The following is a 27,987-nucleotide window of genomic DNA, read 5'->3' on the forward strand; positions in this document are numbered from 1 at the left end:
AAGGTGTCTCACGCTGAGGACCCCAGAACCGAGGCACTCAGAATCACTAGTAACTTCTGAAAATTGAGTTCTAGCTGTTAGTAAGACAACGGAGTAAAAATAATTGTGAATTTTTTAAAAGCTGACCATGTCCCTTTAAATTGCCAACAATGACTTTCTGTGTACCTGCCTGTGTGTGTGTGGTGGTGATTGGGGTTTAACAGTCTCCAGAGAGGTAAGGAGCAGGGATACAACACATGTGCTGCAAGGAATGTCAAGTCTAAAGAGGAAAGCAGGAGACCTTTCTTTTCCCCCTCATTAAATTTGTAGCTGTGATTGATATTTTATTTCCCGGCACTGACAGGTATTTTAAGTGAGTTGAAAACCTGCAGGCGTCTGGAATATATTTGTTTATTTTTCAACTTCACTCTGTGTCTGTGTTTGGTTCTTGTTTTCTCACTGGAATGTCATTTACAGCCTGTCCCACAATGGCTCTCTTCATACAGGAAAAATAAGGCAGACTAGGGTGCAAAGATACTTCTTGTATACAAAATTCAGTTGACTGGGTAGATTATGATAAAGATGTGAATAGGTAGAAAAGTAGACAATGTTTTTTTACTGAAGGAATATTGACCATCCCCACAAGAAAACTGCATTTTGAAAGGATGGATTTGTCACTGGATATAAACTTCCCACCCGTTTCCTAATAGTGCTCTTATTTTGCTCTTTGGTATATGTGGGTTTTCATAGTGTTGTGATTGTTTTGCCTCCCCTGCAATTGGGCGAGAGGGGGTTTGGTTTGACAGAGAGGCTGTGGGAATGGAAATGGAAAACAGTGTTCTTCTGGGGATGGAGTCTCCTCTCTCCAGCTCTAGAAGAATAAGACACTAAAGGTGTGTGTGTGTGTGTGTGTGTGTGTGTGTGTGTGTGTGTGTGTGTGTGTGTGTGTGTGTATTTAGCAATGTGTTCTCACCTCATTCCTTCTGGGATCCCTGATGTTACAGTATTTTTTTAATGTTTTAACTGTTTACTGTATTTCTGTAGTGCCCAGTGTGATGGGGAGGAGAGAAGGAGTTGATGTTTTATACAGAAAATAATTACTTTACAGATTGGGGCTGATCCTCAGCTGGTGTCAATTATCATAGTGTCATGACAACTTGGGATGCCTCAAATGTTAAAGGAAAAGAAAAAAGGTCTGTTCCTTAGAGCAGTGTTTTTCAACCTTTTTTTGGGCAAAGGCACACTTGTTTCATGAAAAAAATCACGAGGCACACCACCATTAGAAAATGTTAAAAAATTTAACTCTGTGCCTATATTGACTATATATAAAGTAATTCTCTTGAATAGGAATCAAATAAACACAAAGAAAGTATTTTATAATTACTTTATTATGAAATAGTAAGTAAACAGAAATATGAAAAATTATAAAATACTTTATTCAGTGCGCAACCTGGGCCTGTTTGGCTGAACACAAAGCTGATATTCTGGCTGGAATCGAAGAAAGACACACACGTAGCTCTTCGTCAACAGCTCTCAGTCTCTCTCTGTATTTAGTTTTTATAGCAATCATGCTTGAAAAGCTCATCTCACACAGATATGTAGTGGAAAATGGGAGCAATGTCAAAATAGCTTTGTTTGCCAGAAGGGGGAACTCCTTGGCAGTATCCAACCAAAAACTGTCCAAAGGTAGATCAGCAAATCTTAGCTTGAAACCACGATTTTGTCTCAGTTCAGTTAGTTCCTCCTGCTCCTGTAAAGTCATGTCCTTTCCACCAACTGATGCTGAGCTATAAGGGTCCCTAACCCAGTCAAGGCATTCAGTGGAGACTGAAGAGAAATAAAATGACAACTTCTCCTTGAGAGTTTTAAAATGTTTAACTATTATCTCACACAGTGCAGCAGTGTGAACACCTTGCCATTGCTTGGTGAGTGTGAACATTTCAAGATTGCCACTTTCCACGTGTTGATGCCAGAGTTGCACCTTTGAACGGAATCCATTTATTTTATCTGTACTTGTAAGCAGGTTTTCATTTCGGCCTTGCATTCGTGTGTTCAGTTCATTCAGATGATGAAATATATCTGCCAGGTATGCCAGCCTTGCACACCACTACTTGCAAGCAGCTTTGCGTAATCTGACCTCTCATTTGTCAGAAATACTTTAAGTTCCTCCCGCAGCTCATACACACGAACCAAGACCTTGCCACGCGACAACCACCGGACCTCCGTATGAAACAGCAAGGTTTTATGCTTCGCTCCCATCTCCTCACACAAAGCTGCAAATATGCGACTTTTCACGGGTCGTGACTTTACAAAGTTTACCATGCGCACAACATCATCCAACACATGAACTAGGTCTGCTGGTAAAGTCTTGGCTACGAGGGCCTCACGGTGTAAAAAACAATGCGTAACAATCACATCTGGATTTCTTTCCTTCACTCTGCTTACAAAGCCTTTGGTGCGCCCAACCATGGCTGCAGCTCCATCGGTGCAGACACTTGTGCAGTTTTCCCACTTAAGTCCTCCTTGTTCAAGGTATTCTGATGTGACCCGAAAAATTTCTTCTCCTGTTGTTTTTTCTGGCAATGCCTTGCAAAAAAAGAAGTTTTCTCTAATTGCATCACCATCAACAAAACGCACATTGGCCAAGAGTTGAGCATGTCCACTGATATCAGTAGACTCGTCAAGTTGCAATGCAAATTTCTCACTGATACGGATCTTTTCCAAAACCACACTTTCGATGTCTGCAGACATGTCATTAATACGTCTGGAAATTGTGTTGTCTGAGAGAGGGACTTTGGCTATTTCCTTAGCTGCTTCAGGTCCGAGCATCTCCTCTACAATAGCTTTGCAGGCGGGAAGTATTAATGTCTCTGCCACAGTGTGCGACTTTTTTGACTTGGCTATAAGTTCAGCAACTTGATAGCTAGCTTTAAGAGCTCTTTCATTTACCTTTGTGGTTTTTCTCATGAAAGTTGCCTGTTTCTCCGTGTTTTCACGCAGGCGAACAAAATAGTCCGCATTCTTGTTTTGAAGCGAAGGGTGTTTCGTTTGGAGATGGCGTTTAAGTTTGCTTGGGACCATAGCACTGTTAGCTAGCTTTTCACCACACACCACGCACAGTGGAGTTGGTTTGTTTGCATCTCCGGTGAAAGTAAATCCAAATGAAATATAGCTTTCGCTATATTGCCTTGTGCCAGAGAATTTGCTTGAGCTAACCATCTTTGCTTTCTTTTGATCCCCACTCATACTTGGGCTCTCATCTGGCTCCAAATTTTGTTCAGAGTCCAGTTCTTTCCTTTTCAAAAACTTGTCCATCACTGCAGTATCTCACTGTCACTCAGTACTTACTGCGCTTGTCTCCTCCAGATAGCCGCTGTCCGTCACACTCAGCACTCTTCTGCGCATGTCTCCATCCAGATCCATCAGTCAGCGCTCTTCTGCTCATGTTTCCTCCAAATCCAGATCCATTGGCGCTCTTCTGCTCATCGGCGATCTACTGCGATGTCTCCTCCTGTCCTCCTCCTGTTAGTGTAACAGTGACACCGGAGCTATTTATAGTCCTTAACATCAGTGGTGGGATTCAAAAATTTTAGTAACCAGTTCCGACATTCAAGCATGGTTTAATATTTTTTTCCCACGGCACACCAGGCAACATCTCGCGGCACACTAGTGTGCCGCGGAACAGTGGTTGAAAAACACTGCCTTAGAGAACTTTGTTTTGATTAAAACAAAGTCCATCTGGTACCAGCAATTTTGATGTTGCTATAAACTGCACGGTTTTGCGTTTTACTAGGCTACCTACCCTGCTGTCCTCAGTTATAAAATCTCTGAATGCTGTGATAACGGAATTGATTTTGGGATGAGCTGTACTTTTCAGGAAGCCAAAACTGCCAAATATCTGTCTTGGCCTCTGTTCGAAGTGTGTAAGAGAAATCCTCGCATTATTAAACATTTTTGGATTTATAGTGTGTTTGTGTTGCTTCAGGGAGTATTCCTCTCAGGCTTTTAAAAGACAGCAAGTAGCCAGTTATGCAGTGGATTTTGCTATGTGGGAGAGTTGGCATGAAGGCAAGTTGAAACCTCTGTCCAAATGTTCTTTTTTCACACGTGGTTAGCAGAATTGGCAATCTGGATTTCCTGCTCCAATTTGCTCTGTTCATTCAAATCAGTGAGATCCACATCTTGAAATGTTTACCATATTGTTATGATGAGGCACTAATATTTTGTGAGAACATATTTTTTGTTGCACAGGGGCTACTGGCAATATACAGTTTTCTTCTTCTCTGTGTCCCACCCCGACTCCGGTATGGGGTGTGCATGAGCACTGAGGATCTGTGTTCTTGTGCATATGTGGATGGAGCTGATGATGGGGAGTGATCCTTCTGAACAGAGAGGTGTCTGAGGGTATGTCTACACTGCAATTAAAAACCCATAGCTGGCATGTGCCTGCTGACTTGGGCTCGCGGAGCCGTTTAACTGTGATGCTGGAGCCCAGGCTCTTGGACCTTGCGAGGTGGACAGATCCCACAGGTCGGGCTGCAGCCCAAGCCGGAACATCTACTCCCCAGTAAACAGCCTCTTATCCACAGCTCCAAAAGCGCAAGTCAACTGGCATGGGCCAGCCATGGGTGTCTAATTGCAGTGCAGACATACTCTTAGATGTTTGACGGGGCTGTGTGGCTTGCAAATGAACAGAATTCTGATCTGGGACTGACTCAGTATAAAAGGCAGTTGTTTTTATAAAGGTACAAAACTGTGAAACCTTGCAAAAGTGCAAAATAATTACATTTATTACTTTAAATATCCTGGTTAGCTTACCAAATAAGAATCATTAGCAACTTACAAACCAAACAAGCAAGCTGCACTAGAAAAACAAACCTGATCCAGGTTGTGTCTCTAAGCTGGAATTTTACCTTGTATATGTTGCAAGCTGTGCATGACTACTATTTAGGAAACATACTTTTCCTGCTCTATCTGCAGCTCACTGGAATTTGAGACAGGAGCGCTGAATTGTCCTTTGCTCACATTGGCCACATGTAAGATGTCTTCCTAGTTAGTCTTTCTGAGACCAGTAATACCACCCATAAGACATCCAGAATATACCAGGATTCTGGCAAAACAACATTTTGATGAGCTGAGTTACCCATATGCTTACCCATGGGTTTGTATTTCATATATGCCACCTCTCTAGCTTGGATGGATTGGATGGCCAGGACAGCTGGATCAACAAGCAGAGTATGATGTTATCTTTCATGGTTTTCCTTGTAGATTTCATAGCACAAGCTCTTTTTAAGTCAGAAAAACATATTTCCAAATGGAATCTGCATGAAAAGAAAATTTCTCTGCCTCAGCTGTAAAATGCCAAAAACATTTGGAAAAGAGATTATGAAGTTCAGAAACCCTTGAACTCCTCTGGATTTGCCCATCCCCAGTTGTCCCTCTCATCCCTTCTGGTGCATCCTGGCTTGATGCTAAATCTGTTCTGCAGGTTACAGTGCTGACCACAACCAGGCTCAATACATAGGTTACTTTTCTTTGGGTGTGTTAGTGCTGAATGACTTAAATGCTGCATGAAGGCACATCAGGAAGATGGGGTTTGGTAAAATGCCATGATAAGGCTTGCTCTGTGGTGGGCTGGGCCTCTCATAACGTTGTGGGGCACTTGTAATTAATTCCTGCTTTTAAACAGTGATGCATTGACACAACACTGGATAAAATGTTTGATTATGCTTGGCATGATGAAGATGGGAATGAGAGTGTGGGTTGTAAAGTGCATTTTAATTATACATGTTACAGGCCAAAATGTCAAAATCAATAAGCTTAAAAAGTATGTGGGATATCTTGAAAGGAGAAGAAAGGAGCTTTAAACCATTAATACTAGATAGAAGTAGGATTTGGGCCCTCCAGCATGGGACAGATCAAGCACTTTTCATTTTCTTCCATCTTACTATGATCATCTTAAAACACATCCAGAATATTATAGAAGTGGACAGACTAACGTACTCCTTTCAAAAAAGTTGAATCATTGTTATACTCAACAGACTCCCATACGGTGTACTTTGGAACATCCACCACCAGAAGGGACCAATAATCAAAGACAACTGTCACCTTTCTTGAAATTTCAGGATCTAGTTCCTATTTTAAAAATATTTATCCTTAGACTGTAACTGAGACGGAACAAGTGGATGGTAGGTGGTGGTTGGTTGGTTGCAGCTAAAGACCTTGATCGGGACCATATTGTACTAGGCACTGAAGAAAAAACACAAAAACAGCTCTTGCTCCAGACAATCCACAGTCCAAGATTAGGTTATGCTTTTCCTTGTTTTTAATTAGTATATTGTTTCTAAGGCCATGTCTACAGTATGGATGCTACAGTGGCACAGGTACAGCATTGCAGCTATGCTGCTGCAGAGCCAATGGATAGACGCTTTCCGCAGCAGCAGAAGGGACCTTTCTGTCAGCGCAGGTCATCCACTCTCCACGCCGCGGTAGCTAGGTCAATAGAAGAATTCTTCCATCCGCTTAGCTACTGTGCTCTGGGGCATGAATTTTTCACACCTCTGAATCCCGTACCCATGGCAACTTAACTTTTAAGTGCAGAGCACGCCTAATAGTTATTCCAGACTGGAGCATGCATAGTGTAGATGGAATCTTTGGAGATCAGGAGATTTTATCAGTAGACTCTAAATAGTCTCTACTGAGCATGTGCCAACTGTGATTTCCCCCCTCCCCCCAAAGTTTTATAACTTGGTCAAATTTGGTTGGATTTTCATGGGGACAACAAAAGGTACATCCCTAACACAAAGACCCCCCTTTTGCCATATTTCAATTTCCTGCTTCAGAAGCTGGTGGTGCTTGAGCTTTTGAGAGAAAAGGTCACCAGAATTTTTTAAATGGATAAAACAACATATTTTTTTTCTCTAGTTTCGTTCTCAGAAACAGCTGAACCATTTTGGCTGAAATTTCCCAGAAAAATATCAGTCTAAAGCAGACACTGGGCATGGAAAACTTCAACCAAAATGGTTAAAGTCTGTCAAAATTATAAGCAAGCGTAAACTAGGGTTACCATATTCAAACATTTAAAAAAGAGGACACTCCACGGGGCCCCGGTCCTGCCCCCAGCCCCGCCCCAACTCTGCCCCTTCCCCACCCCCGGCCCCACCCCCGGTCCCGTCCAACTCCGCCCCTTCCCCACCCCCATTCCAACCCTTTCCCCAAAGTCCCTGCCCCAACTCTGCCCCCTCCTCTGAGCACCCCACATTCCCCCTCCTCCCTCCCGCTCTGATCTTGGTTGGGGGTTGCTAAGTGCTTCCCTGCTCCCCACTCGCCCTGCAGCCCCCGCCCCTGCAGCCTCTGCGCCCCCCTGCCCTGCTCCTCCTCGCCCTGCAGCCTCTGCACCCCACCGCCTGCTGCCTGCCCTGCTCCTCCTCGCCCTACAGCCCCTGCACGCCCCCGCCCCTGCAGCCTCTGTGCCCCCTGCTCCCCACTCACCCTGCAGCCCCTGCACCCACCCCGCCCCTGCAGCCTCTATGTCCCTGCCTGCCCTGCTCCTCCTCGCCCTGCAGCCTCTGCACCCCCCCGCCTGCCCTGCTCCCCCGGCAGCCTCTGCCTGGCGGGGGCTTCGGATGCTCAGCGGCGACCGGGTCAGCGCGGGTCCCTGCAGCCCCGGCACACGCCGCACTCCCTGCCCCGCGCTGCAGCCTCCTTCCTGCCGCGCGGGGTGATGGGGCCGCAGGAAGGGTCCCCCAGTGGCCGGGGAGTCCCCGCCCGTGAGGGAAGCCCGAGCCGTTGGCTGGGCCCGGCCTCCCCGTGGTCCTGCGGGCTCGGCTGGGGCGCTGCTGCCCGGCCTGCGGGGCAGCAGCGGCCCCTTCGCCGCCTTCTGCGGCTGCGCCCTCCCTTCCCCTGCCCGAGCTCGCTACAATGTATCTGGGCGGCTGGGCTGCGCTGCGGACCCGGCGGGTCGTGCTGGGGCCAGGCGGACCCTGGCTTATGCTGCCTCCCTATTTCCCCGGACATGTCCGGCTTTTTGGCAGTTCCCCCCGGACGGGGATTTGAGTACCAAAAAGCCGGACATGTCCGGGGAAATCCGGACGTATGGTAACCCTACGTAAACAGGCTCTTATAATGGGAAGTATTAGGCGACCTTAATAGTAGGCTGCGTTACCGGCCCTGTCTATAATAATGTAAACAAAATACAACCAACCACTTCTGTTGCTTACTAAAAAGCATAAGAGGTTTGAATTTCATGAGACATTCCAACTGGCACAAAAGTCCAGGGCCTGATCCAAACCCTGTTGAAGTCACTGGGAGTCTTTCCCTTGGCTTCAGTGGGCCTTGAATCAGGGCCATAGTGAAAACTTGAAGGCCAGTCTGACCTTTCATGAAGTATAAAACCTGAAGACTAGTCTGAGCTTCCTTGTTCTGGGAAGTTGGGGCCTGATTAAAATCAGTGGGAGTTCAGAAAACTTTTCACCTTGCAGGATTGCGGTCTTGAAGACCAGTCTGACATTTAAGTCACCTCCTACTCTTAAATGTCAACATTTATAAATAGGTAGATGACAAGGGCCTGAGGTTATCCAGCTTTCTCTACCGTACATAGTTTGGGTTACTATGTTTTAGGCACGATGCTTACAGAAGATTTTTTTAAAGAGATTCCATTTTCTAGAGTGCATCCAGCTGCACTCACTTTTCTTTGTTGTTGTTAAACTCTAATTCCTTCTCATACAGGTTTTGGTTCTGTTGCTTTTGTCAGCAGTGAAAGCTTTTCTTCTTATTTCAAAGGTGCCTAGCATCACTAACTTCCTGCTATGGAAAAGTTGAACAAAAAGCCACAAATTAAGAATCTCTCTTTCTTGCGGAAGTGTTGTGACCTCATTTTTACAGTGACTTGAAGGGCTAAAGGTAGTTAGAGGATCTTGTGTATTGAGAGATTTGGAGAGGAAATCAAAATTAAATTTCTATACTAGATGTTCACAGGAAAAAGTGTGACTCTTTCCTTGCATGGAGTGCTGACTTGAATACAAGCATTGTAACCTGTTTCATAATCTTTGGAGACTGTATAAACTGAATTTTTTTTTATTCCTTATTTTTAACACATTCTCAAAAGCTCAGCGATAATGTTTCTTCTATTTTCTCCAAGTTAAAAACATTCTTCACCTCCTACATATCCCCCTCAACTATCTTCTCCTGTGTTTAACTGGTTTTTCTTCCTCAGAAAAACGAAAAGTTTGTAGGGCCCTATATAAGCATATTTAGTATTTAGTTACTTTAGTGCCATAGTGACGGTCATTAATTATTTTAAAATGGGTATTAGAATTTGGAGAACACTTCGCTGTTCTCTTTACTGGATTTCTCTACAAATAATTTAGAGAGATCCAGTTTTTGAGCTTTATAATGCTTGACCTCAAGCCTTTAATTTTACCTGCCTGTGGAGCAGGGAGGGTTTGCACAGACAAAGGGCATCCTGTACGTTTGACGCACTTCAATTAATAATCATAACTAACTAGTCAAGTGACTTGTTGTGAACTCTACTTAAAAAGAGAGATGCTTTAAAGAAGCTCAGTTCTTCCTGATTATGCCTCCCTCTCTAGTTTTTGAGCACAGAATTGGATTAAGGAGCTTCTCAGTTTTAATCATGGCCTGATACTGACTTCTTCTGTGCTGGGAAAGTCATACATGGAGATTTGTGAGCATTAAGTAGTTGGTGGTTGTAAATAGAGCTGGCTGGGGAAACAATTATGATAATTTCTGCAATTTTTTTCATTTGAAATTTTTTTAAATTTTAGAAATAAAATGTTGACTAATTCTAATTAGAAAATGCTTTGAAAATGGAAAATGATACAAATGCTTATCATTATAGCTTTAATGTTAACACATTAATAGACATAGGATGGTTAGAGCATTGTGCCAGTGATTTTTCAGTGTGAAAAACAAGCTACTTTCCACTAAGTATTTAAGCAAGTGTTTGTTCATTTGCATTTCAGCTACCTGACTGCAAGTAACAACCAGAATTTCTTGTATACTGCAAGGCCATTTTTGAAGAGGGCTGCTTTAGTAATAAGTTATGTAAGTATGAGTGATTTTAAAAATGTGGTGGTGTACATCTAAATAATATTAACATAAATGTTGCTGAATAGTATCACCAACAGAACTAGAAAGCTGAAATTGCAGCTGAAATTCTATTTTAAGTGGTTTGATTAGATGGTATTAACTCACAGTTAATCTTGAAAGATAGTCCAATAAAATTTCAGCTGGACAGTTAGATGAAAATGCTGCTGTTTTCCACCTCAAATTCTCTTTTAGTTTACATAGGGCGTCATTTAAAAATCAACATTTGCAAATATCCCACCTTTTCTAAATAGTGGGGAAATCTCCAGAGTAAAATATACCACTGTGGGTTAACTGGAAAATACTGACTTTTCAATGGCAATCACTGCAAGTGTAAAGAATGAACCCCATCTCCAGAAAGCAGTTGACCACGCTGCTCCAGCCAGCGGGACAGGTAGTAAGAAGAAATCAAAAGGTTGCTCATTTTAAAGCATAACTTCCCTGTTGCCCCCTACAGGCCAGATTCTGTTTCCCTTACCTGGAACAGTAGTTAATGACACTAGTAATCCCCTTGAAACCAGCTCAAAAATAAATCAGTGGAACTCTCTCAGTATGAGGTATCACTCAGCATGAGGAAAGGTATTAACACATTCATACTCACAAACATTGTCTCTGTTTTGAGAGGGCTTAATATCCCATACAGTCCATGGCAGTAGTACACACTTACACTCTGGCGGAACACTCTGACAGAAAAGGCTAGAAAATTATCCAGATAAATATTTGTGAAATTCCTTTTATGTATATTCATAACGTGGTTTATTTTTTAGTGGATGTTCAAGGATTAACACCCTGTTATGCCACTGTTACTAATAGGAATTGATTCCATAATTGCCCTGGAAATTGATTCGACATCAAGCCCTAGTTTGTGTTGATTTCCCTGCAGTGTTTGCTAAATCTTAAAGAGCCATCTTAAAAAAAATAAAAAATTAAGAGTCTGCACGTTAAAGATTTGGATTTCCATGTACGGTATAATATTGCTCAAATGGTGGTAACCATTTCAATAGATGTTGTTCTTCTCTGAAGGTGATTCTTGTTTTATATTTCCGTTTCTGGATAATGGGAGGTTCCATGCCAATGTTTTCAGAACAGGACAATCCAGCTTCATTCTCACCTTACTTACTTACAAGGTACAGTACCAATAACTGCACAAACTTTATTAACTACATGTAGTTTTCTTGAATGAAAATGTTTTAGTCAGGGAACGAACAGATCTTTGTTTTGTTGGTTAACGTCTACACATAACTACGTTTCCTTATTGCTCTCCCAAGATTAGAAAACAGTTTGCATTATTTGAATCACTGAAGCATGCAACAATGCCTGTGGTATTATGCTGTTGTTGTTGTTTATGCTTTTTTTGTTGAAACTAATGAGCTTATCTTTATAAGGGTAAGGTTTGTAGCCTAGTGGTTTAAGCACAGTAGTGGGAGTCCAGGTATCCCAGCTCTGATGCTAACTTTCTCTGTGATGTGGGGCAAATCACTTGACCTTTTCGTCTCAGATGCAGAGTCTGTAAACTGGAAATAATGGTGCTTAATAATCCCTCTGGCGTGCTAATGAACAGTTAGCACTTTGAAGATATAAGGCAAGATAGGGGTATCAGGTATTATTCTTTTTGCTCTTACAAAGATATGTCTCTAGGTGGTGGGCCTGGCTGCCAGGGATTAATTAAAAGTAAGTAATGGTCTGAAACTTGCAGTTTATGTTATCATTAGATTCATTGGTGAAATAGCATAAAGAAGCTGATATAGCAGCGATGATGTTTCATTGCCCCCACAGTCAAACCAAGGCTGGGGTGTTGTCACTTTCCACAACCTAATTTGGGCTAAGTCAGTACTTGGATTTGAGGTCACACTGGAGCTTCAGGAAGTATTGTTATGATGCAGAAAATGACATTCTTCCCTCTGAGTCTGACCAAACCAGTATTTTAGGATGATGATGGGGAGCTGATTTATACTCAGGGGCTTTGCTTTAATTGATAAAACAAAGAACATGCATGGCTTGATAATGCAAGAAGGATCATAGTTGTGGGGATGTTGTTTTGAAGAGAGGATGTGAAAGTAATTGAAAGGTTTTTGTTCCAATGTCCCCATTGATTCCAAATGAAAGGGGTAGCAGTCCTGTTTGATACCATTTTCCTGGAATGCTGATTTGTTGTTTTTAAAGACTAAAGCTCAAACACAGCTGAGACTAGCAGACTGAGATCAAGAAGCTGTTGTCCAACATCTGGTGCAAAATTGAACTGGATCTCATTTGAGAAACCACTCTAATAATGTGCCAAGAGCTTCCTATTACTAGCAATACTAAAATTGCTTCCAGGGAACATGCTAGCTAATTTGGAAAGTTCTAAATTGTTACATATGATACATGTTTAGAATTTACATTGAAGTGTCTAATAATAACATTTCTTAAATCATAGTATAAAAGACTTAGCTGTTTGTTCCTCTATTTAATGTTTATCCTAAGAGTAAGGTTATATAATATAAACCAACCCAGTATGACTCCAGTTATTAATTATTCTGTAACTGAAAATGTTTTATTATATTTGCAATTAACATTTTACATTTTTTGCAATGACTGGGATAGCTTTTAAAAGAAAAACTAAATTATTTGGTATAACAGTGAATATTTACCTGATAATAGTACAGGGCTTTTTTTAGTGGCATGCTTCTGAAAGGCAACTAATTGATAGTACTGCAGACTGAGCTCCTCTTTCTCTGAAGGACAGGTATGGTACAGAGAGCAGGACGACCTTCCCTGTGCTGTCCCACTGATATGTGTCAGCCCTGACTTGAAGTAACTATCCTTAGAAGGAAAGAAGAGTTCATTGTCCAGGGCCCATTCTGTTCTTAGCCTATGCTATAGCTGCCAACAAGAGTACCCGTTGTAAACATGTTTGGTTTGTAGAGCTATGCAAGAACCAGAATTTCATTCCCACAGAAAATTTTGTGTTTCAGATTCCCCCCCCCCCTGCAAATCAGAAATACACAATTTTTTTGTGGGATGGAAATTTTTGAAAGTTTGGAAGAACCAAAATGGAGGTTTTTTTGAAAATTTCTGGATTGGCAAGCTGGCTGCCCCGCTGGGGAGCCAAGCAGACCGCTTGCTTGTTGTGTAGCCCATCAGTCTGGAGCCCAGAGAGCCAGCCAACCTGCCTGTCTGGTTTCCACCTAAAGTTTTGTTGCAATCGACACATTCTTATGGAACATTTTAATATTTGAATCAGCGTTTTCCAATGGAAAATTTCCATTGGAAAATTTTTGTTAAGCTCTAGATTTTTGTAATGTGATCCACTGTGAGCTGGACATGGACCATAAACTAATTCACCAGAGCCTAATATTTATTGTGTGACTGGTGTGGCTTTCCCAGTCTTCAATAACACAAGCATGTGCATTAACCTCAGTTAAAAATATATTTCCACATTTCCTGATCGTCAGAAGTAGATGCATCCTGTAATTGTGACAATTTTTGAAATCTTTTAAAAATGAATCTGTTGTTTGTTCAACCTCCTAATAAAGTTTCTGCAATTCTGTTGCATGTGCAGGGGTACAAACAAGTAGTTCAAAGGTCAGAGTATGGGCTTCTCTATGTGGTAATCTACAGTGCCCCAGCTTGCTGCGCACTAACTCGCCGTGTGGAGCCTGCTACAGGGCAGGGAAAGTCCCGGAGTGCAGCTTACCATACTGCACTTCGAAGCAGTATTACTCTAAATCACACTCTGGGTCTTTCACTGCACTGTATCACTGCCCACATGGGACATTACTGCACAGAAAACTGGTGCACAGTAGATTCTCACTCTGGCTTGCCACATAGTAACTTGCTGTGTAGACAAGTCCTATGAATTCTTTAATTGGCAGACCCTGCTGTACAGTCTGTCTTCCAGTGTCACCAAAAGAATTTAAACTTACAGTGAGATCTGCAGCATGCTCCATTATGATGACCTGTGCCTCTAACAATGGCCTCCAGTAGAGGTAATGCTAGAATGACAGAATAGGCCTGTTATGTCATCGAGTCCATCTTTCAGCCAAGGCAGAAAATAAAAGGTATGGGAAATCCTACTCTTCTTGAAGACTCACTAGAGGTGGGAAATGGGACCTCTTGTATCCCACACAAGGAACCCCTGTCTAATGAACCACTGGTTATAAAATTCATAAACTTGAGTTCAAGTCGGTGCAAGTTGCTGTCACAAGTTTTGCTATGGATAAGCAACTGCAGCACAATGAACCTCAGCCAAGCCTCTGTGACAACATGCTTAATGGGATTAGGATGAAATAGAGGAAAGTTGTAATAATTATAAAGGTATTGAGCGATACAAAGCTTGATGTAAACATTTTACTGAAGTGCAGTTAGTCTTAGCAGGGCATTCAGCAGTAGGCTTGTTATGCTTCAGACATTCTGCACAACGTTTCTTTATTCTGCTGTTCTTGAGGAAAAATATTTCAGTCCTCTGAATAACGATGAGTACATATTGTATTACGAACACCTTGTTAAGACTGAGGAAAAATATCCAACATACAGTATGTCTCACAGATAGTGTAAGAGACAGATAACAGCAGCAATCTTACCAGTAAGTTCCAAATACAAATATTTTAAAAAATAAGTCTCTCTCCAAGTGTAACTGTATATTAACAATTGCTGGCATTGGCTGTGTGACAGCCATAAATCCATCTGTTGAAGCCATGAATGAGCCCTAATTCTGTCTTTTAATTTGCTTTACAATATGACTGCTTTGATAGCAAGCATTTTTTATGCGGTCAAACTATTCTTTTTGTAATTTGGCTTTTGTGTGTTAAGTGTTTCAATCAGGTATATGAGAATTCAACACAGTGGAAATTCAGAAACCCAAAGAAACACTCATCCACCAAAGTTTACTTCTTTTACACTTAATTTGGATTTATGTTTGTTTTCTAAGTGATGCATTTAATTGTGACTGTTGAGACTTCAAAGGGAATAGAGCTATTGAGCTCAAGGGGCAAACCTCTGCTGTGGAAGCAGATCACTGCGCCAGCTAGATCTGGCAAGGCAAGGGAAGTCAGTTGCAACAATCCCTGTGGGATTTGCACTAGACCCTAGGCTAGTAAAGCAGTATTAAAACCAACCTCTGCAATATACCAGCCCATTAATTAGCCAAACAGAGCATTCTGATTCTTGGCCACACTTTCTGAGTTTAGGAGCTCTTGCTGCTTTCTCAGTGTGTTTCATTTCATCTGCATTTCAGTGTAATATATACAGTAGACTTTTTACTTCAGTGCTCACTTTTGGGTAAGGCAGGAAAATGCAGAGACAGCAAGAAGTCCTGGCTTACTAACATGGGGACCCCCCAGTCCATATACTAAATTTTGAAATATATTTTCATTTCAAAAACGGGGGGAGGAACCCTAAAGGTAAAATTACAAAGCACAGGTCTCTCTTCTGAAGTGGGAAGTTGCTATCCTGAAATATTGGTTGTTAACAGGTATTTATAATGGGGCTGTGGAACCAATTACAAACACTGCTTGTGAAACAGAATATCCTGTGAATGCAAATACCTGGCACCCAAAAGATAGCTTTGGGAAAAGAGGCACAGCTTAAACATTAGCACATTAGCATCGGACATTTATTCCTCTGAGCCATGTGTGTTTCACTTTTTAAATCCATTGCTAACACAGGGCTGGAGAAAGTAGCTTGACCCCTTGAGGCAAACAGCCAGTATCCTTTTGGTATTCATTCCACTTTCTGTTGGCACTGGATAGGTAAAGATAAAGCTGTTTTCTCTGGGGTCACATGGACTTTTTAGATCATTTAAGAATTTCTATCTTGACTGATTTCCAAGAGATCTATGTTTTTAACTTCCTGGGGAGCAGTAATCCATATGTCAATCGTTGCCCAAGGGGCTCACCATTTCCCCCCTACAGTAAACCTTGGTTGAAGCCCTGGTGTGTAGCCACCAACCTGTTAGATTGGCTTACGGTGCCCCTTGAAATCCATTGCTACCATTTTTTAGCTAGGAAAATGGATCACATTTGAACACAAAACTCTCAGGGACTTACAGGTGTGGGGAGAACAAGAACAGCCCCAGGGTTTTGCGTATTGCAACATTATCAGGATGATCCCCAAGAGCTCAGGTTTTATTGGCAGGTCAGTCTGTTTGAATGTCTCATTTGAATGTGCCTCATTCTTAAAAATCTGATATTTTCAACTACTTAGCAGCAAATTTTAGGAGGAGACTTGGAAACAGACCTACTGGATTCAGGAATAGAAAGATCAGTACAGTTTATACAGCATCCTCCTCCACCTTGTAGTAGAAGGTACATCTTACTATTCAGCAAGCTGCAGTTGCTTGTATAGCTCTGTATTTCTGTACTCTGTGTACCCAGCACTGTATTAATAGGCAGCTTTTCTTCTAGTTGCCCCAGCTCTGTGATGATGAAAGGGAATATATAGAGCCATTATATTTTTTGCAGTTGAGAGGGCTTTTTCCCCTCCATTAATGTTTATGCTTACATTTGGATCTTGTCTTCTACTGATGATGTGAAATTGGACTTTGTGAGACCAATCTATCATTTTATTTATTTAAACAAATGTGATTTTACTCTATGTACACAGAATGTACTGGGCAGAGAAAGAACATATTATTTTATGGTTACACTGCTCTACAGCCAAAATGCTTCTGAAATAAATGTAGTCAAACTTTACTAATTCTGGGTCACTGAGAATGAAAATGATGCTTAAAATTGTTGATTGGCTCTAGCTTTCAAGATATGCTATTGGGTCAGTATATACGACCCTTGACTTGGGAATGGCGGAGGATAAGTGAGTTATAAAGGGAAGGGATCTCAATTTAAACCAGAAATGACTAAAATACATCTTTGACTGGATCTATGAATAAATCTATGACTGTGTTTTGACGGTACTTGCTTTTTAGGCAAAACAATGAATGATGCAATCTGAAGCTGGTATTGCGTCACACATGATATGAATTGCATCATGTTATTCCTAGAAGTCATGGATGATGCAATCATAACGAAGCTTACATCACTCTGCTGAACAAATTGCCCTATATCAGCTCTAGAAATCATACAGTGTCGTGCTCTCTTATTTGTCAGTGTTTGATTTTGCAAAGGGACACATTTCTGTTTAGCCAAAGTGAGCAGAGATGCCTCGTACTTGTGTGAACAGTGCAGATAACTTCTGCTATGTTTGTGGTGAAGTGACTTTTGCATCACAAAAGCGCAGTATAAGCACTATGGTTAAGAAAGCCCATCACCTTTATTTTGGCTGCAAAATTGGAGATCAGGACAAGAGGTGGGCCCCACACATCTGCTGCAACACTTGTGCAACAAATCTTCGCCAGTGGTTGAACAGGAAAAGGAAATCTATGCCTTTTGCAGTGCCAATGATTTGGAGAGAGCCAACAGATCATCCCAGCAATTGTTACTTCTGCATGGTGCCTCCAGTTGGGAAAGGTGTGTCAAAGAAGAAAAAGTGGACTGTGCATTATCCAAACATTCCATCAGCTATACGCCCAGTACCCCACGGAGAAGGACTGCCGGTTCCTGATGCACCAGAATCATTCTCACTTGAGTCAGATGAGGAAGAGGATGAAACTTCTGGTCCTGAACCATCAATGTCACAGGACCCACATTTTTTCCCATCCTCCTCCTCTGAACCACACCTCATAACACAAGGTGAACTGAATGACCTTGTCAGGGATTTGGAACTACCCAAGAGTAAGGCAGAGCTGTTGGGCTCCAGACTACAGCAGTGGAATCTCCTGGCAGGTGATGTTAGGGTTTCCATGTTCCGTGACCGTCAAAAGGATCTTGTCCCATTCTTCTTCATGGAAGGTGATCTTGTAGCCTGCAACAACATCGATGGTGTGATGGCAGCCCTCAACATCGTTCACGATCCAGATGAGTGGAGACTGTTCATTGATTCATCGAAGACGAGTCTTAAAGCTGTTTTACTGCATAATAGCAATGTTTTGCCATCAATTCCAGTTGGTCATGCAGTCCATATGAAGGAAACCTATGACAACATGAAACAACTTTTGAGGTGCAACATCAGTGGCAGCTTTGTGGCGATTTGAAGGTTGTTGCTCTCTTGCTTATTCTGCAGACTGGATACACAAAGTACTGCTGTTTTCTCTGCGAATGGGATAGTCGTGCAAGAGATTCCCACTACATCAAGAAAGATTGGCCACTCCGACAGTCATTGGAGCCTGGGAGGAAAAGTGTTCAGCATCCACCACTTGTTGAATCAAGGAAGCTTTTGTTACCACCCTTACACATCAAGCTGGGTCTGATGAAGAACTTTGTCAAGGCCATTGACAAAACACAAGCAGCTTTCAAGTACCTCCGTGGAAAATTTCCAAGGTTAAGTGAAGCTAAGATAAAGGAAGGTGTCTTTGTTGGTCCTCAGATTCGTGAACTTCTTCAAGGTGATGCATTTGACCATGCACTGCGTGGCAAGGAAAAGACGGCATGGAAAGCCTTCCAGTTAGTGGCAATAAATTTTCTCGGAAACAACAAGGCAGACAACTACAGGTTGTTGGTGGAAAACCTCCTCAAGGCATACAAAAGCCTTGGTTGCAACATGTCACTAAAGATACATTTTTTGCACTCTCATCTAGATTTTTTTCCACCCAACTGCGGAGCAGTGAGCGACGAGCACGGCGAGCGATTTCACCAGGACATTGCAACAATGGAGAAACGCTATCAGGGCAAATGGAGCCCATCAATGCTTGCAGACTATTGCTGGACAGTGACAAGAGATGCTCCATTTAATGAATACAAGAGACAAGCCAAGAAGCGCCGAGAAGATACTGAATAGGACTAAACTATGTACAGAATAGTTTTTTGCCTTTTGTTTCATAATAAATTTTATTTATATAACCCTTTTGCTGATTTTTAAAGTGTTACATAAACAGGACAGGTGAAATATTATCATGTAAAGCAACCATAAACACATGAAAAGACCTAGGTTTACAATTTATGATTAAAACTCTACTATCTACACAATATACATAGACATAAAATGTAAAACCTTAAATATCGTAGAAACAGTAGCCAATCAGTTGTTTTAATTGACATATTTGAATTCAGCACATCAAAATACATAATAAATAGCACATTTTATCTCTGAAGCAGACGACTTCTCAAAAATTGTAGACCAGTGTTATCGTAAGAAAATGGCATAGGCTGACAAGATGCAAGTAAATTCCTGCAGAAGATATGACTGGACTGATAAGCTGCTTGAAATATGTGCCTTAGAGGATATGCAAATAAATATAACTAAAATACAATACCCTTAAATAACATCACCTGGTTATAATTGCAGCAGCATGTGTTTTACAACATTATCATGAAGCGGCTCATTATCCACGCTTGATTTAGGGCTTTGCAAACGGTGGAAAGAGCCTAGAGCTGAAATGAGTTCTGCTGTTAATACGTGAGTGAGAAACTCTTCTCCTAATAAAGGACATAAATGAATTCTTGTCACCATTAGAAAGAACTAAAACCCACTTGAGTACCAGGCAAAGCGCAGGGGTTATTTAAACAAGGGAGTGATGAGCTACAGGGTTCCCTGAAATGGCAGCAACCCTCCTCTATGCTTCTGTTTTCTACACCCTCCCTTCCCTGAGAGGAGCCTCTTGTTTTTTTCTTTCCCCAACCCCAGGTTCATCTGAGATGATATAAAAATAAACTATTTATTGCCATTCTTCCAGACATTTCCCGTTTTTGGTGCCCTTTATGAGACCATTTCTCCCCCGACCCTTCTGCTAAAATGTAGGGATAAAGGGTACTTCTATTCCTAGGCCCCCAGGCCCAACGGCTTCTGGGAGCCATAACAAAAGTAACCCATAGGATTAAATTGTGCCACTTAACAATGTTCCAGTTTGTTACACCATCCCTTTGGGGGCTGGCGTGGGGGAATAAACTGCACAATCCCCTGTGACAGAAAGAAGGGGGGTCATGCCCTACCTTCTTCCCATACCCTTTGTAGGGGGGTGCCTGGAGAGAGCAATCCTTGCACTTTCCAGCTGCAGGCACGGAGACTGTCCCTGGCCTTCATGCACTGCCTGCAATAGTGGGCGAGGCTGTAGGGAGGGGGACAGCTACAGTCGGAAACACGCCTGAGTGAACTTCAGAGGAGTCAAGTCAGAGGGGCAGAAATCAACAAAATTTACAAACAGAAGAAATCCTGAGCCTAGCCTAGGGTTGCCAACTGTCTAATCACACAAACCCAAATACCCTTGCCCTGCCCTGCCCTGCCTTGCCCCTCCTCCGGGACCCCGCCACGCTCCATCCCCCCTCCCTCCGTCACTCGCTCTCCCCCACCCTCACTCACTTTTACTGGGCTGGAGCGGGGGTGCAGGAGGGGGTGCGGGCTCTGGGAGGGGGCTCAGGGCGGGGGCAGGGAGGGATTGGGGTGGGGATGGGGTGAGAAGTGCAGGCTCTGGGAAGGAGTTTGGGTGTAGGAGGGGGCTCTGGGCTGGGACAGAGTGTTGGGGTGTAGGAGGGAGTGTGGGCTCCGGGAGGGGGCTCAGGGCTGGGGGAGGGGATTGGGGAGGGGAGAGGATGAGCAGTGCAGGCTCTGGGAAGGAGTTTGGATGCAGGAGGGGGCTCTGGGCTGTGTCAGGGGGTTGGGGTGCAGGGGGGGGTTTGAGGTGCTGGCTGTGGGAGGGGGCTCAGGCTGGGCTCAGGGTGCTGGCTTGGCTGGGCTGCGCTTACCTCAGGGCAGGGAGCCTGCCTTAGCCCCGCTGCACCGTCGGACTTTTAGCGGCCTAAAATCTCCCGGTTTGGCTTCAGTAGCTTCCGGGAAATAGAGCCCAATTCCGGGAGACTTCTGGCGAAACCGGGAGGGTTGGCAACCCTAGCCTAACCCCATGGGTGTTGTTGGGTGTCCTTTTGCATCTGTAGGGGAGAGGAGAGCATTCAAGTGCAGCAGGCTCTTAGCAGAGAAGGCCTTCTCAGGATTCAGGGTTGCCAACTCACAATTTTATCATGTCTCACAATATTTGGTGTTTTTCTTAAAGCCACACCCCCGGCGCATGTGACTAGGCAAGGAGAGCAGCCTTCTCTCTCTCTCTTTTTTTTTTAAATGAAAGTCATTGTTGCAAAGAAAAGCCTGAAAACTTGAACCCTAGAGGTTCACAAGCCAGTCCAGAAGGCAGATTACACCCACCCACGCATGATTTTTTTTAGCAGACTCAATGATTTCTGCATGGTTGGGGTTGGCAATACTGAGATTGTGACTTTTCCATTCTAAATCATTCTCAGTTACTGCCTGGGGTAACCGACAATTCTTCAAGTATTTGTGTCCTATATTGTTTGAGTTTAAACAGTGGCCTAAAATAACACTCTCTGCACTAAAGGCAACCTGTTTAGATAGCGGAATCATGCTCCTGTTTTCTGCAACAGATGCAATAAATGTTGTGCCAAATAAAGCACATGACATTAAATCTAGCCTTAGAGGATTTGAAAGTATGGGTCACCATGACGACGTCTCAGAGCTAAAGAAAGCTTGCAACTTCTGAATATTTCAGAGACTGGGGGACTGGGAAAGCCACATTTGACAACTGCTGAAACTTGTATTTCCATGTTCAATGCGCAATTAAAAATTGATCTCCGCTTCAATGCAAACCCAGTTAACTGACTTGGTGAAGGTGGGAGGGACATGTCAATTGACACTAAGTGATGCCAATTAAGAGGCAAATTCCTCCAGTTGTCTCCTCACCATGACAAGTTACCCTGTTATCTGGGCTGAAATGCAGCAGGCCTGACAGAAAATGTTTTAAGCACTGTACTTTTTCCCCCTCTTGAAATTCCAGCAGAAATGAGTAGTAATACAGGGGCGATGATTACTTTAAAATGTAATTTATTGTCAGCTAATTAAAAGGAAATACTTTAGTTGCTGACTATGGCTAGGCCCCTAAAATGTAACTAGCTCTTGGAATAATTCCAGGAGGTTTCATTTCTGTTTAAAATTGCAAATTATTTCTATCCTATGTCAGCTTTTGAAATAATATTTTTGAAAGGTTGTGCCTGCACTGAACTTTTGTCTTTATTCAAGCATGCTAGGTAAGAGATGCAATTCTGGATTTACAGGAAATCATATGGGTGCCTGAATGTGGCTCCTGCCCACCCCCTCTATTTTTTGCTTCCATTATTTAAATATAAGAAAATTCAAAGTCAGTTCAAGAGATTTATATTTTGATCAGTCATCTCCGGACGCACAGAGCCTGTTCATCGAAAGAATGAGTTGTTGAGGTCTTCATCGATAACGATGGACGAACATCATATTTTATCTAAGACCTGTAGCATATTTAGTCCCTACCTTCCAATACATTTTGCTGGGGTACAGGTTCATACATTGTAAAATTTGTTTGCTTAACATAACAGAGAATGCTGCACTATTCCTTTCTATCTTGATAATTCTCTCGCCTCATTGGTCTGTCTGCAGGCTTTGGAGAAAAGTTTTGAATCCTACATTGCTCTTACAGAAACATTTGCTTTTATAGTCTGAGAGATCACATTGAAGTACAGAGGATAAAACAGCTATCCACTATTTGTGGAAAACAAATCTTTTAGGCCTGGATATTCTGCAGAGTTTCATGCATATTCATGTAGGGTTTCATGGATATTCTGCAGTTTTGCAAAAACTATAAATTTTCCAGTTTCAATATAAAAATTGAAAACCACCAACGTTTTTAGGTACACAACTGACAGAACATTCAAGATTACCAAAATTGAAAGACTGTCCAAATTGTTGGTGATAAGAAACATCACTAGTAGAATTTTTACAATTCAAAAAGGCTTGCTGGAAAATCAATCAGTTTTTTTCTGTTTTGCCATTCTGGGATACGTGGTGCATGCATTCTAAACCAAGTAAGTTAAGTGAGAGCTCTCAGGACTGACAACAGGAGGAATGGCCAACCGTTTTCTATTCTGATGTACGGAGACGTGGGCCAGTCAACTATGTATGGTACATAATGTTTTTTGTAGGCTTTGAAATAGTTCACTGCTGTTGGCAGATTGCATTTAAGGAACCTGAGTGTTGCCATAACTGAACGGAATAATTGCCTACTTTGGTAACCTGCCTCCAGAAGTGGACTGTGCCTGAGGGTTGTGGGGAAGGCAAAAACACTTCAGTGAGGGGGGAAATGGATCCATTCACAAAACCCTTCATCATCAGCACTGAACTAACTTCCCAGCAGAGTGTAGAGCTTTGTATTACACTTGCCTATATATGTATTTGGAATTCCTTTTTAAATCACATTAAATTGCTGTAACAACAAATTCCACATATTTGTTACATGCTGCATAAAGTTTTATCACCTCTTGTATCCTGGAGAGTGGATGCTGAAGGCCAACCTGTCTGTTATCTAAACCCTTTAGCATTTTGCTCGTTTGTATCAAGTCGTTTCTCTCTTCCTCTCTGGAAGATAAATAGTCGAAGTGTGATGAGACTTCAGAATTGCCTGGTAAATTGATGCATCTTCCATCTGGGATGACTGTTGAGATGCTTTTTGAACATACCAATACACAAGTTGCACTAAGGGCCCTTTTATTAACTCCGATAACTCATCCTCTGAAAATTTAAGACATTTCAAGTTGGATACCCAAAATTTCTCTTCACTTCTGAAAATCTTAGCCACGTTTATAACAGTATTATAGACTGACACTATTCACTGAGTGATGTGAATGGTTTTCATTTGGAAATATGGCAAGTCATGCCATACGACATTGTGCTGTATAAACCCATCAGCTCCCGCATGCTGATCAAGGCTGAGCTACATCATTTTTTGAATTGGTGAATCTCTGAGGAACCCCCATATACTGCAGGAAGTGATTTTGCTGGCTTAGAAGGTGGCATTCCTCATTGAGAGTAACGAGCCAATGGCCCAGTGTGACGATGGGTAGAACTGATCAAAATTTTTTATTCAAAACTTTTTCAGATGAAAAACTGGCTTTTTCATATTTTTTTTCCTATGGGAGGAAAAAAATCCCCTTCCTTATACTCTTTTCCTTTCCTTTTCTTTCCCTTTACAATGGTAAAATGAAAAAAGGAGGAAAACAATTGGGGAAAAACCTAAAAATTGTGGGATTTACAATTTTTATATCAAAATTGGAAAAACTACTTTGAAAAACTATCCTGAAAAGGAAATTTTCCCAGTGAAACAGCCTTACGACTTTTTGATCAGCTCGGGTGTTGGGACACTATGCTGCTGGAGATAGTGTCTTTGGGATGAGAAGTAAAATCAAGATCCCAACCACTTGTGGTTATTACATTTTTTTCCACACAAAAGTTAGGGTTGTTAGTCCCTGGGTCTTAGCCAAATTCCAATATGAGTCATTCTATACTGCCTGCCTAAGGTCATTGTTAGATACAGTGTCCTGTACCTCCTGTCCTAAAATTCTGTATAGTATTCTGCATACTGCTGAGTAATTGCTCTGTTTTCACAGTAAGTGGTGGATGAAATGATCTTTTATATATGTTTGTACATGTCTTGGGAGTCCTTTGGGATCACTTTAATAAATCTGTAAGCTACCAGAGTGTAATATACAAAAACCGAGGCAGACACAGATGAAAAAGTGCTATATTGTATACATTTATTATTTATATGCAAATCTCTGTGCTTTCTGGTTTTAAACCAATGAAAATTTATAGTCTATGAATCTCACAGTTCCCCTCAATGGACTTTGTGAGCACTCGACCAATTTCAGCAGCTCACAGAGAAATGTATTTAAACTCTTCTGTAAACATAGTTTGAGAGAGCAGCTTTCCGGTTTGAAAATAAGTAGCTGCCAAGTGGCTAAGGGTCAAATTATTTACTTGGATGCATTCATATTGCTCCTGTTCCAGTCCATAGACGCTTTCACGTGTCCCAAAAAGTAGCATGTTTCCTATGCGCCCACCTCCCAATCCCCTCTGCATTACAAATACCAAATTACAAAGTTAGAAGACTCTTTCCCCCTCCACTTTTGCAGTTCATGCCAACTGCTCATGCCCCCCAAGGGCTATGATGGGAGCCAGGAATCACCTACTTTGGTCTGGGCTTCTTGCCCCCTATGCCAGAGAGCAGGGAGGGGGTCTGATGTAGGAACTGCTGCAGCAGCTCTAAGCTACCCATGAATTCCTCTGCACAGAGGGAATCTTCAGATGGCTGGTTAAGCCAGCGTTAGGGTTGCTTTGCATCGCAGGAGTCCAGCAATACTGCCGTAAGAGACTGATGGGTGGGTCTCTCTTTTATGTATATAATTTTAACTTTTAATTACTTTTTTTGTAGGAATAAAACATTACATAGAATTAAAGCAGGTAAAAAAATAATTAATCACCTCAAAAATATAACATTCCAATAATACATGCAGAACAGTCAAGCCACTCAAAAGTTGATGTACAATTCTCATATAGAGATAATAGATTTAAAGTTTTATGGTGTTTATAAATAACACATGTTGAAGACTTATTTATAGAACAATGTGTTGCTATCTTCATATATATATATTTTTTTCTCTAGTATAAGGGACAATAATTGACTATATCCTGGATCAGCGTGAACTCACTCTGCTCTCAACATAAGAAGAAATTTGCATGGAATCGAGAACATTCTAAGTATTGTATTTCCATTTCATCTTTCAGATTTCTAACTTATTCGTACCTCCTGGCCTTCAATTCCTGGCTTCTGCTAGCACCAATTACTCTGTGCTATGACTGGCAGGTTGGGAGTATTCCTTTAATTGAGTCGATATGGGATGTGAGGAATTTAGCTACAGTTCTCCTGGTGGTGGTTATGATATTACTCAGCTTACATTGCATAACAGCATTCAAGGTAATTTTAAAAAAGTACACTAAAATCTTATCGTTCATATGCTATTTTTGTTACCTAATCTTTGAGGAAATGACCAATAAAAACAATTGAGGTGGTTTTTTTTTTTCTTTTTTTTTTTCCAAACAGAATAGACAGTAAGAGGAAAAATTCTTCCCTATAACTCTCACAGGCAAATCCAAAAGGCTAAATTCTGCCATCGGATGTATGCATGCTGCTCCCATTCGTTTGGTCTGAGACCAGAAGTTAGCCAAAAGTGCTGTATTAAATTACTATTAATGACCCAAAGCCCATTGAAGTCAATTGAAAAGCTCTCCTTGATTTCCATGAGCTTTGGATCATGATCCAAGGGCCCAATTCAATTGCCATTAGTCAATGGGATCTTTGCCATTGGCTTCAAGTGTCGGTCACTAGCTTTTGAGGGTTAAATTGATGTTTTTATCTATTCCTCTAAACCAACTAAAACATACATAGGAGACACAATAAAAGGGACAAATTTGAGTGTAATAAGTTGAAAATGATCTGGGAATCATTATTTAGCATAAATGACATGTTGTTTAAATACAAGTTGGTCCAATAAAAGATGTTATCTCACCGCTGTCTCTCTAATATCCTGGGACAACATGACCACAACCATACTGTGGACAATGTTATTTAAATCCACTTTCACAGATCAGTATTGCAGATACACGTTACTTGCACTGCAAATGTGTAAATGAGATTATACTGGATTTGTGTGGGACAGAGATGAAATAAATGTCTAAAATAAGAGGCACCCCCAGTAATAAGGGGTAGTTACAACCAGTGAAGTCATATCTTATGATAAAAGTGAGAAGAAATAATTACCTGGTTTGTTGATCATTTTTAAAAGAGTTCCTTCCTTAAGTGTACAGATAACTAAGCCAAAAAACCATTATATGGTAACAGACAGCTCTTGAATTATGCTAAAAAGTGCGGGTCCCGCTCATACTGCCTGCATGCCAAGAGTTCTGTATGTGCTCTTGATAAGAGGATAAAAATGACAAAGACTTTTGGACTGTTGAGTTCTTAATTTGGATTCTTTAAAATGTCAACTGATGCCATATGGAAATCATGGGAAATCAGTCTATTTAGTGATGCTGTAGTTCTGGCTACAGGTCATATGTCTTGTGTATTTTTTATTGCTAGCTACTTTGATGTAAAATCAGAATCTTTGGAGAGGATTTTCAAAAGGGCTCTGCTTTGATCTAACTCTGCTCCAATTGAAGGCAATAATAAAATTTCCCATTTGCTCAACACTGAGCACTTCTGAAATCCCACCCTTTATTCCTTGAGGTTTCACTAGCTTCTTATCTTTTACCAGTTGTCAAAATTAGGGTTGTGTGCAATGCAGTGATTTCATTTCCCAGGAATTTGCTTGTTTGCTACTTTGAGCCTTGTGTAGTTGGTTCCCCTTCCACCCCCCACCCCCCGGTACCCCTATTTTTGCTTGGAGTTCCTGGTTCAAATGAACAACAAAACACAAAGTAAAATGCATCTCAAACTATCTGGTTTCATGTCCAACCTCTGTTAAACCGTAAATGTCAGAGGTTTGACATGGAACAAGGTTTACCAGCCTTATAGCAAACCTGCTCTGAACTTGGCGTTAGTAATGAATCCTGGATTAAGGGGCGCCACATGTGAATTTGTTTTATTGTGAATGCTTCACACAGTTCTAGTCATAATTAGAGAAGGCTGAAATATTCTGAATTTCAGTAAGAAAAAAGGATTTTTTGATAAACAATTTTCCCGTTTTTTTTTACTGGCTTTTGCAAAAATTTGCATCATTACATGCTGTGGAGAGGATTATGATGTCCCAGGCAGTAAGAGTTAAGGTGGGGAACAAACAATAAGAGCAGATGAATTTTGTAGAAACAAATTATCCTGTTTTCATTTGTATGTTACTATTTATAAAGGCAGAGAGGTGGGAAAGGAGTACAGAGAACATGACTTGCAGGCGCAATTTCTTTTTATTAGACTTTAAAAAATCGCATTTCTAAATGAGAAATCAGTGATTTTTTAAGATGACACTACTCACTTGTAAAGGCAAAGACCATCGTTCTACCAGACAAATG

The 27,987-nt window shown here is 41.6% G+C and overlaps 1 protein-coding gene across 2 annotated transcripts in view; it reads left to right on the forward strand.

Annotated features, from left to right (window-relative positions):
* Positions 1–27,987, forward strand: part of TMTC1 (transmembrane O-mannosyltransferase targeting cadherins 1) — a 183,501-nt gene that overhangs the window by 47,466 nt on the left and 108,048 nt on the right. The window contains exons 5-7 of one of the 2 annotated variants that reach the window (XM_065417021.1): positions 9,963–10,044; positions 11,110–11,213; positions 25,708–25,897. In XM_065417021.1, the coding sequence (XP_065273093.1) occupies positions 9,963–10,044; positions 11,110–11,213; positions 25,708–25,897 (376 nt within the window). The remainder of the gene's footprint in view (positions 1–9,962; positions 10,045–11,109; positions 11,214–25,707; positions 25,898–27,987) is intronic. The other variant, XM_065417030.1, reaches the window with a different exon arrangement.

Source organism: Emys orbicularis, chromosome 1, assembly GCF_028017835.1.
Source record: "Emys orbicularis isolate rEmyOrb1 chromosome 1, rEmyOrb1.hap1, whole genome shotgun sequence".
NCBI classification, from domain to species: domain Eukaryota; kingdom Metazoa; phylum Chordata; order Testudines; family Emydidae; genus Emys; species Emys orbicularis.